We start from the raw sequence: 10817 nt of genomic DNA on the forward strand, positions 1-10817 counted from the left end.
TAGACTCAACTAACTAGGGGACCTGGAACGATGGAGACACACACAGGTGCTTCAAAGTAGTTTGTTTGGCTCTGTCGTCGTGAACCCTGAGGAATCACTCAAGCCGAAGATGAGAGAACCAGTATAAGTGTGTCAAATGACTAGTGAATATGTTAATTTGACGGGTCTAAATTCGTCGTTCTAGAACAAGTGGGTTAATTCTGTTCACACGTAGTATTCACAACCATTAGTCATTATGTCTTCCTCTGTGGAAGTGCGAAGTAAGAGACCAACCACTTCCAACAACTCCGCAAAAAGGAAGCTCGCAAATGCGAACTATATGTGCCCGGTTCTAGAAGTCTCAAGGCTCTGTAGAAACCATCATATATTTTCCCTCACAAAAACAAATTTCACTATCAAATAACAAAGTCCTCTTTTTTCTCTCACCCCCTTGATTATGACGCCCATGATTATTTGACAATCAGATTTAATGGGGGTTTTTTTCTTTTTTACATTCTCAGGGAACAAGCTAAAGGTGACGGGCCACTTCTAAATCGTTTTTGGTTGAATGAAATATACAAGCTTCTACGTATAAAGATGCACTAAGTCACCCAGTTCATGTTTAAGATGCTGTAAATGCTTTCCCAGTACCACACGTAAAATCTTCTCTGTTTAGTCGTGTTGCACCCCACGAAGCAAGGATCGGGTGAGTATATTTCAAACATTTTGTGGACTTGCTTGGATGACCACGATTCTGAAGACAGGCTTGATCAGATTCGTCGCTGCGTGCCTAATGAGGTATCACGCTGGCTTCAATCGGAATCAGGAAGCTCTAGATGCTTTCAGATGCGCCGAGTGTCAGTTTTGAGATTGAAACTGTGGATGGGTTCTACCTGGCGGTCGCTCGTTGTCGGTCCAGTGCTTGGTTTGAGAAAGCTGGTGATTCTTCATGCAAGATCGTTGTATTAACTGACTTGGTTAATGCAGATCAGAATAGGGAAGAGTTGCTCTTTCAACAGACTACTCAAATAGCACAGAATGGCACTGGACGACGTGATTGATCGGCGGTTTGCTAGAGATGAATTTTACCGCAACCACACGGAATTCCACTACAATTGTCCTGTTTGTGCAGATCACTTCTACTTTTGTATTTTCTCCCTTCTTGCTAATGGCGCCTGCCTTGTCAGTGTGACTTCTGTTAGAATTTCTGATTTGTTACTCTGTGATTCGACTCGGATTGTTCATGAATAATGACAGCATGTGCCCTGGTTTGGTTTGTGGATTGGCAGCAAAGCGATCAAGAGAGAGGGTTGAATGTTATTGAGGTGCAGAGCTATTCCTTCTTCCTTCGTTACCTCTTCACTATTTAAGAAATACTTATTGACGTTAACGTTGCTGGGATTCTTCTATACGAACCAATTGAATAGCTCGAATACCGTTGTATGTCACTCAAACTGAGACCCACTTCATGGCTTAAATCAAAGGCCCTGAAGAGTACTTCTGCAGGTCCCTTGCTTGTCATTCACAGCCTCTTTTTTTTCTTCTTTTTTCTTTTTTCTTCTTGGCAAATCACAGACTGTATTTACGTGAAGGATAACGATTTTAAAAGTGGACTGATGTGAGAAGGGTTAGTTGGATTGCATTCCATTCGAAGGGTAAAAAATAAGTTGATTATTAGTGTTTCTAGCAATTGAATCAGATCTTCTTGCGAATGCTGAAGTGCCCAAGAACCCTGGCAGTTTGAGAATGTCTCGAAGGTCCACGGTACTCCGACCTTTGGCCTTTAAGTGTAATGAGACCTGAATTGATTGCAGATGTTTGTGAAGAACTCGAGGGGCATAGAGGTTTTTATCAAAAGCTGGGTGCCAATTGAAGGGACGCGCCAGCTCCTTGGCCTCGTTTTCCTTTGCCCTGGATACGGAGACTCCATCACCTTTTATTTCGAAGGTCAGCATTTAGTTTTCAGTAATTTGGTGTAGCTATTGTCACTGTGAAGTTTTTTAAGAAATGACAAACCAAACTCACTGCAAATACCAGCATTAGCGCGAACATTCGCGTTGGCCGGATACGGTGTGCATGGAATGGATTATCCTGGATTTGGCATGTCGGAAGGATTGCATGGCTATATTCCCAATTTCAACGATCTCGTCGACGACGTTGCATACCAGTACCGAAAAATCATAGGTGAGCCTACTATTCCAGTACAACTACTCCTTGCTTATTTGCAGATAGTCCTCCTAGTTATTTTAGGAAGTTGCTGATCACAAAGAGTCTGGCAGATCGTGCAGAGTTTCGGAGTCTGCCGCGCTTTCTATTCGGAGAATCCATGGGAGGAGCGGTTGCTCTATTAGCTCATCTCAAGGACCCGACCGTGTGGGACGGCGCCGTCCTTGTGGCACCCATGTGCAAGATACATGCAAAGATGTACCCTCCATGGATTATAGTTCAACTCTTGACCGCGCTTGCGAAGATTATACCTAAAGGGAAGCTGGTTAACACCCACGACGTCACAGCTATTGGATTCCGAGACCCCTGCAAGAGGAAACTGGTAAGTGTCGAACCCTGCGGATTCACGTGAGCACGCTCTGTTGGTTTTGATCAGCTTCTAATTTAAGTTTTGATTGACGTAATGATTGATACTGTGATTGCAGGCCTATCTTCAGCCCCTTGCATACACAGAAAATCCTCGACTAGGAACTGCCCTTCAGCTGCTTCGAGCATCGGACCTCATCGAGAGCAAGATGCCTGAGGTGTCGTGGCCGATGATGATAATGCAAGGCGGCAGAGATTGTGTCAACGACCCATCGTCCAGCATTCTTCTCCATGAGAGGGCGAAGTCCACCGATAAGACACTTCGCATCTACGAGGACTCGTGGCACTGCATCTTGCAGGGAGAGCCCGATGACCGAGTCCACTCCGCCATGAGAGACATCATCTTGTGGCTCGACGCTCGCGCCGCTTCCAAGGCCGGGTTCCATCTCTCAAGCGACTCCGGCGAGTTCGAGGCACGAGTTGCTGGAGCTGTACCCAGTTTGATCAAGTTCGGCAAATTTAGCGCACCATCACACGCTTCCTGACAATCGAACCGATCTTGTTGGACGATAACACTGTAGAAACAGTTTTAGTAACTCTAAAATATATTTATATATAGTATTAAGAAGTAAAGGTATTAAAATTTGAAATACTAAATATATTCAACTTATGACATTCACATCAACTACAATACAATAGTTTTTGTTGAATAAAAATATAAATTGTGTTATTGTAAATTAATTTTAAAAAATATAGACTTATTGTGTATTGTCTAGACCATATGTGCGGCAAAAAATGCAACACTAGACAACAAAGACAAGTAATCCACTTGAGATGACAATGACAACAAACTAGACAACAAAGACAAGTAATCCACTAGTCATGACAACAAATTAACAGCTAGAGAATTCAATGTTTAGATTAGAAAGAGCAAAAAGACAATGGCTTATCTTAAATTGGCCATCAATGACTCCATTTGCCTCCAAATTGAAGACTTCAAGGATTCTAAGGGGGCATGACAATATCTATAAAGAGCCTTCTAAACTAATACCATTATTGAAACAATGATCATCTTGAACAAATAAGAGTCTCTTTGCATGTATGAAAATCAAGACATAGCTAGCTTCATGTCATTTATATATTCTATCTTGAAATTCATACATGCAAAGATAGAATATACAAATGCAATATATATTTCATGGTTGTTCTATCTCTTTCATACATGAAAAGATAGGATATTTGTATATCCTATGTCTTTTAATAATATCATTTTATGGTTGTCCTATCTCTTTCATCTTTGCATGTATGAAAATCAAGACATAGCTAGCTTCATGTCATTTATAAATTCTAATCTATATCTAGCATGTAATATACAATACTTTGGATCAACTACAAGAATAAGATATCAACAAGAATTATTTGATAATCAACCATTATATATGATTATATGCCATCAATACAAGAAACACAACCATATATTAAAGAATTGTCCATTGCCAACTCTAGTACAAAATCTAAGGCAATTTAGAATAAATTTTGTTACAAAAATAGAATCCAAATTCTCACCATAATACCATCAACAATACTATCATTTGTGGCCAATTATATCTTGTGAGAGTATTCAAATTTCTTAATTAGATTTCACACCTATGAATAATGATATAAATAAAATATTAGTCGTATTTTTAATTTTGAGAATAATTGATAACAAGAGTTGATTCTTCAACTCAAAATCCTCATGGTACTTCAATAGGAATAGTAAAATGATCATTGATTTATGACTAATACAAACACTTGTTTTGATAATATGTGTTCAAGGCTAGACCCATGTAATTGTTAGCCAAAGCTGATCTAATGTTCTTACGCTCTCAAGAAAAATGCAATACATCCCAAATGTTAAATACATTCCTAATTTATTTAAGAACATGATTTTAGTTGAACAATTAGAAAATTCTATTTCAATGGTACTTTTGACCAAAAATAAGTGCATAATATTCATAAGTGAACAATCTTATAGGATACTAGCTACCAAAATAAAAAATATAATAAATGTCCTACATAAACTAGATACATTAGAAACTATCACCCTAAAATCTTCTTTCCTATGCTATATTCTTGAATTTATAGAAAATTTAGAATCTATCCTTGAATCACCAATAATAGAAGCACATATATTTAAATCAAAATAAAACACTTCTTACATTTGATATTGTAAATTGAAACATTTAAATTATCAAAGTTTTATTCAACTTAGCTCCCAATTACTAGCAATTGAATTATCAAAGTTGAGACAAAAAAAGGTGATATATTCAATATGCATGAAAGTTAAACAAAATCATACTAATATTCCAAAGCATTCTATTCATAGAGCCACATGACAATTAAAACTAATTCATTTTAATTTATGTAGAGCCATTCCAACATCACTAGAAGATAATAATTATTTTATAATATCTGTAGATAATTAATCTTAAAAAATATGAATCTATTTTTTTTAAAGATAAAAGACCAAATATTTTCAATGTTCATAACATTTCAAGGTATGATTGAGAAACAATGTCTTTGTAAGATATGGACCTTAGAATTGGATAGAAGTAGAAAATATCTATTAAATTAATTTTTAGACTATCTTAAAATATAAGATATCACAAGGTAGGTCACAAATGTATACATATTCCATTGGAATAGAGTAGCAGAGCATAAAAAGAAGACTATATCCATAAGATAAGATGTTTAATAATTTGTGGATAAGCACTAAAATATTTTTGACCAAAAGAAGTAAAAACTCCCATCAACTTCATCAACAACTATTTAATTAAGGCCAAATTAGGACAAATACCTAAAGAAAAGTTCATATTATCAAAACCAAATAAATTGGATATTTAAATATTTGGCTATCTAGCCTATTTGTATCTACAAAAATAGAAAAGAGACAAACTAAAAGTATGCTCAAAGTTTAGAATATATCTTAGAATAGACAAAGAAATTAAAGAATATCACAAATATAGACCTTAATTCAAAAAAATTTAAAAGTAAGAAAATCATATTTGATGAGAACAAATATTATAAAAATAATTTTAAAATTTTAAAATTTTAAAATTTATCTCTATCATTATTATTTAGTGATCAAATTCAAATTGAATACAATGAAGAAATAATGCTATCAAAGAACTACAAATTCTATTATCTACAACTAACTCACCAGAATATCACTCAATAAAAAAATTTCCAAAGAAACTAACAATCTTTGCTTTATTGATGGAAAAATTGTCATTCAACTACCTATTTCAAACTTTGCCTCTTCTAGATCTGAGTTTGATGTAAACAAATAATGGCCAACCAAAGATATATACAATGATATGAATTCTTTTAATAGATTTAATAAGCTTAAAGATTCTCTAAGATTTTGTATACATCCAAATATCATATCATTAAGAAAAAAAATAATGATTGATGAAAGATACTACATTAAATTGGGTCAAATCTCAAAGATATCTTTCTAAATTTACAATCATTTGTCAAGGATATAAATAAAATAAAAACAATAAGATCAAAATATTCTTATGTCACTCAAAAAGAATAGATAATTATTCAAAGATAATATAATACTAAATTAGAATGACTATTGCCAATAATAAAAAAAATTAAATGCTCTTGAAACAAGACTAAAGATAAGAAAGGTATTGACGAGAGTAAAGAGGGTTTTATTCTTTTCATGTATATAATCTAATTAGGAGCTATGTGGCAATATTCTATAGGACCTCCAATATGTGTCCAACTTATGAAACATGTATCTAACTTGCATGACAAGTTTTGTACATGAGCACTATATGGTCAACTTGTACCATAAGTCAACAGTACATGCAATATATTATCAATTTGTTGACTAAGTTTTCAACCTACCAATCACCTATAAATATTTATATAGTCAAATTTGTATCTATAAAGCTTCTAAAAAACTTTTTACAAGATGTTATCAAATCTATCTATATTTAGTTTCTATCTAATATTTCTTATCTAAGTAATTATTTATATCTTTGACATTACTTTGTTAAGATAATTGATCTAGAAAATGAATCTTCAAACTTTGAAAAAACAATACAATATAAAGAATAGAAAGAAGATATGCAAAAAGAAATGGATTCAAATATCAAAAATAATATTTAAAAACCATTAAAATTCTTGCTTAGAAAAATTTTAATATTTATAAAATCAATATAAAAAATTAAATGAAAAGAAAATAAAGAAGTAAAAAAATACAAAACAAGATTAATAACTGAAGACTTTGAACAATAAGAAAGAGTTGACTTCAAAGATACCTTTGCATCTAGTATAAAATAGGTCACAATCAGATTCTTAGTTGTATTTATATCTCAAAAGAAATGGCAACTAGCTCACTTAGATATTAAAATTATATTCTTGCAAGAAAAAGTATAAAAAGAAGTCTAAAACTTACAATCAAAAGGATTTGTAGAAAAAGAAAAAGAATTCATGGTATATAGACTTAAAAAAGTATTATATTACTTATAACAAGAATTAAAAATATAGTACCAAAAAATAGATTTTTACTTTAAATACCAAGGCTTTTAAAAATAAATTGAAGACTATAACCTATATGTGATTAGCAATGGTAATAAGATTTTGCTTCTAATACTATGTATTGAGAATTTACTATACACAAGAAATTGGAAAAAATAAAGGCAATGGCTTAGACAACAACTTAAAATAAAATTTGAAATATCAATAAAAAATAACAATACAATAATTCTATTTCTTAGAGCTAAATCTATTCGAGTTATACATGGCATTTTTTTAATATAAAGAATTTACGCTCTTTAAACTTTGTTGCAATATGGCCTTAAAAATTGTGTCATTTGCTCTATAATAATGATTAAATATCTCATATTAACCACATATATATTTTTACTATTAGTTGATCCTACAAAATATAAATTTTTAGTTAAAAAATTGATATATTTATGTCATATTGGTCTTGATGCTAAATATGCTATAAATCAAATCAATAGACATATGGATAGATCACAAGTCCTTCATCTAAGAGTAATATAAAGAATCTCATAGTATATTAAAAAAATTTAAAGCTAAAAATTATATACAAGAAATCAAATTCACAAAAAATTCAAGGCTTGGTAGACTGTGACTAGGCAAGAGACATTAAAGGCATGTAATCTATTAAAGGCCTTGTCTTTGTATTGGCAATAGACCAATAACTTGGATGTTAAAAAAAAAATCAAGTATTGCAACATCTTACATAGAAGCCAAACATATGGCTATGTCACCAACCTCATGCAAAAGCTCATAGTTAGAAATTCTTAGCAACAATTTAAGAATGATTATTAACAAATCAATTACTATAAATTGTAATAATGAAGCCTCTATAAAGATGGCTTAAATCCTAAAATAATTCCATATAATAAACATATTTCAATATATTTTTATTATTTAAGAAAAAAATAGAACAACAAGAAATATAACTAAATTATATAACAATAACCAAACATGTTGTAGATTTGTTTACAAAACCTCTAACAAAAGGTTTATTCGAAAAATTCAAAAATAAATTGAATATGAATAGTTATAAAGAAATCTTTATAGAACTATCTTTAAAGAAAGAGAGAACAAAATATTAAATTTTCTATTCCTTTGCTTTTCTTACTTTATAATCCATCATCATATTACTATTTAGTTATATACGTGACAAATTGATATAGCAAAACTAACTCCATCTACTTAAAGAAGCCACAATCTTTATTGTTATATTACATGAAGTCTTTCTTGAAAATGCTTTAAGCACCTAGTTGTGGAAGATAGAAGGGAAATTGCAACAAAAATATCCTAACAACTTTAATAGAATTCTAAATAAAATTTAATTAAACTTCAATAATACTAATCAAGTTTTATTCAAATTCAAAAGAAATTTTAAAGAAATTACAAAAGAAACATGAAGAAATCCTAAAGAAATTCTAAAAAATTGTAAAAATATCATAAAGAAATATTAAGTTGGCTTTAAAAAAATCTTAAAGAAATACAAAAGAAATCCACAAGAAATCCTAAAAAAAATTAGAATTTTTAAAATTAAATCTTAAGTAAATATTAATCAAATATTAATTTAATCTTAATTAAAATCCTAATAGACCTTCACTAAACTCTAGGTCAAATACTAACTAAATTTTAAATCTTAAACCAAATCCTATACAAATTCTAAATCCTAAATCCTAAATCAAATCCTAGATAAATCCTAAACTCTAAACCAAATCCTTGGTAAATCCTAAATCCTAAATCAAACCTAAAATAAATTCTAAGTCCTAAATCAAATCCTAAAAAATCCTAAATCCTAAACCAAATCTTAGACAAACCATGAAGCCTAAATCAAATCCTAAGTCCTAAATAAATCCTATATCCTAAATTAAATCCTAGATAAATCCTAAATCTTGAATCAAATCCTAAACCAAATCCTAGACAACTCCTAAATTCTAAACCAAATCCTAATCAAAACTTAATCAACTCAAATGAATCCTAAGATAGATTAGAGCTCCAATATCTATTGATTAAACCATTGATTTTATTTAAAAAATTACATATCTCTTAAAATCTTAGTTAAAAATAAGTATAAAAAATTTGAAGATAATTGCACATACCAAATGGAAGAAAAATTCTAAAATCTACTCTGGTATTGGCCAACTTCCTACTCCAATTTAAATGTTGAACTTCTAGTACCGATATTTTTTTTTGAACTATTGAATTTCTCCCAAAATTCACTTAAATTATTGAAAATCAAGTCTAGTTGCTATTAAAAAAAATTCACTTCAATCCAATTGACGAATTATTAAAGATCCTAAAAATACTCACTGACCTTCAAACTCCAATTTCTAAGACCTCAATCCACAAAAACCTTCACACACTTCGATCAAATTCTTTGATTGATCTCAAAATTTTCACACATATTTGTAACTAGTACACCAACATTTTTTCTAAAATTTATTTATACATATACCACAAAACTAAAGAAACCCTCAAATATCTAAACATAGTTTTATTTCTCAAAATCTAAACCAACTAAGAACATTACTAACTTTAAAAATTCTCCCAAAATTAAATATTAACTCAATTGATATAAAATCAATGTCTAAAAATCTCTTTACAAGTCTATTCTCAAATCTCATTCTTTGATTTACCAAAGAATGTGCAAAGTCTCCATAAGTGCATGATTTTGTATCTTAGGGTATGATTTTAATCCAAGTTGACAACTAGTCCTCTCCGGGTATCAATTCTTGGCTTTTTGAGGTAAATTTTGCTAACATCTACTCTTAACTTCTTTGTACATATGTCTATATTATATTATTTCTCAATCTACTTTTTTTTTCCTTATTTATGGCCCTATAAAGTAAGTAGAAGCCTATTTTGTAAAAAGGCAACAATAGTACTTTTTAGTTTTACTATCTTTTTGACTATTACCTATTTTCTAAGATAATTTGCTATAATATTTTAAAATAATATCTTCTATAATATAATGTTTTTTACTCTCTTTCATTTATTAGCCGTGTTACATCACAACACCATCAGATTCAAAATCCTAATGCCTAAATAATAGTCAACTTCTTCAAACATTTTGAAGCTTTTAAATTCTATGCCACTAAAGCCTTTTAATTGAATCTTATACTTTGGCCAAGAAAAATAAATACCATGACAACATTGTGGCAAGACTATTTTATTCCATATTATTAAAAAGCAAGTTAATTTATTCACAACTTTTGCATATGTTGCTTTGTTTGTCTTTTTTAAATTGTAGGTGAGCATATTATAGACATGAATTAGCATACAAATCATACTTGATGAATATGTCTTCTCTTTTCATTTGAACTAAGCGAAAAATTGGTATTATTGCATAAAGCAAAAAACTCTTTGACTAAAACTCTCTTTATCAATGAAATTTCTACCAATGAATTTTCTACCAAAAAAGTGAAGTACATAATTGCATAGAAAATGATGATGAAGTGGTGGTGGTTCATATTGATTGAAGTGTGATTAATATGTGTGTTATTATAAAACCAATGGCTTTTTATATCTTCTTTTTATACCACCATAGATACTCAATTTTACTTTTTTATTTTATTTTCTTAGAACTAAATCTTAGTTCAGCAAATAAAAAATATATGCATGCAAGGACACTTTTTTTTATCTTAGTACTTCCACAAGTATTGGCAATTGTGACATAAAAGAGGTAGAGAGAAACAAATATAAAATTTTTTAATTGATATAATATATATTTTATATACTCCTTATTA

General features: G+C 30.7%; 1 protein-coding gene across 2 annotated transcripts; it reads left to right on the top strand.

Moving 5' to 3' along the window:
* Window positions 1-629: 629 nt before the first annotated feature.
* Window positions 630-6679, top strand: LOC112286589 (caffeoylshikimate esterase). 2 transcript variants are annotated; one of them, XM_024528581.3, is made up of 7 exons: window positions 630-777; window positions 967-1101; window positions 1269-1304; window positions 1794-1926; window positions 2017-2163; window positions 2259-2527; window positions 2631-6679. In XM_024528581.3, exons 2-7 carry the CDS (start codon window positions 1018-1020, stop codon window positions 3054-3056), a joined length of 1095 nt encoding a protein of 364 aa, XP_024384349.1. In that variant the 5' UTR covers window positions 630-777; window positions 967-1017; the 3' UTR covers window positions 3057-6679. The 2 variants fall into 2 exon arrangements, with proteins under 2 accessions (XP_024384349.1, XP_090109315.1); XM_090253189.1 differs by having other exon boundaries at window positions 630-1101.
* The last annotated feature ends 4138 nt before the right edge of the window (window positions 6680-10817 follow it).

This window comes from Physcomitrium patens, chromosome 9 (assembly GCF_059467195.1).
Source record: "Physcomitrium patens ecotype Gransden chromosome 9, ASM5946719v1, whole genome shotgun sequence".
In the NCBI taxonomy this organism is placed as follows: domain Eukaryota; kingdom Viridiplantae; phylum Streptophyta; class Bryopsida; order Funariales; family Funariaceae; genus Physcomitrium; species Physcomitrium patens.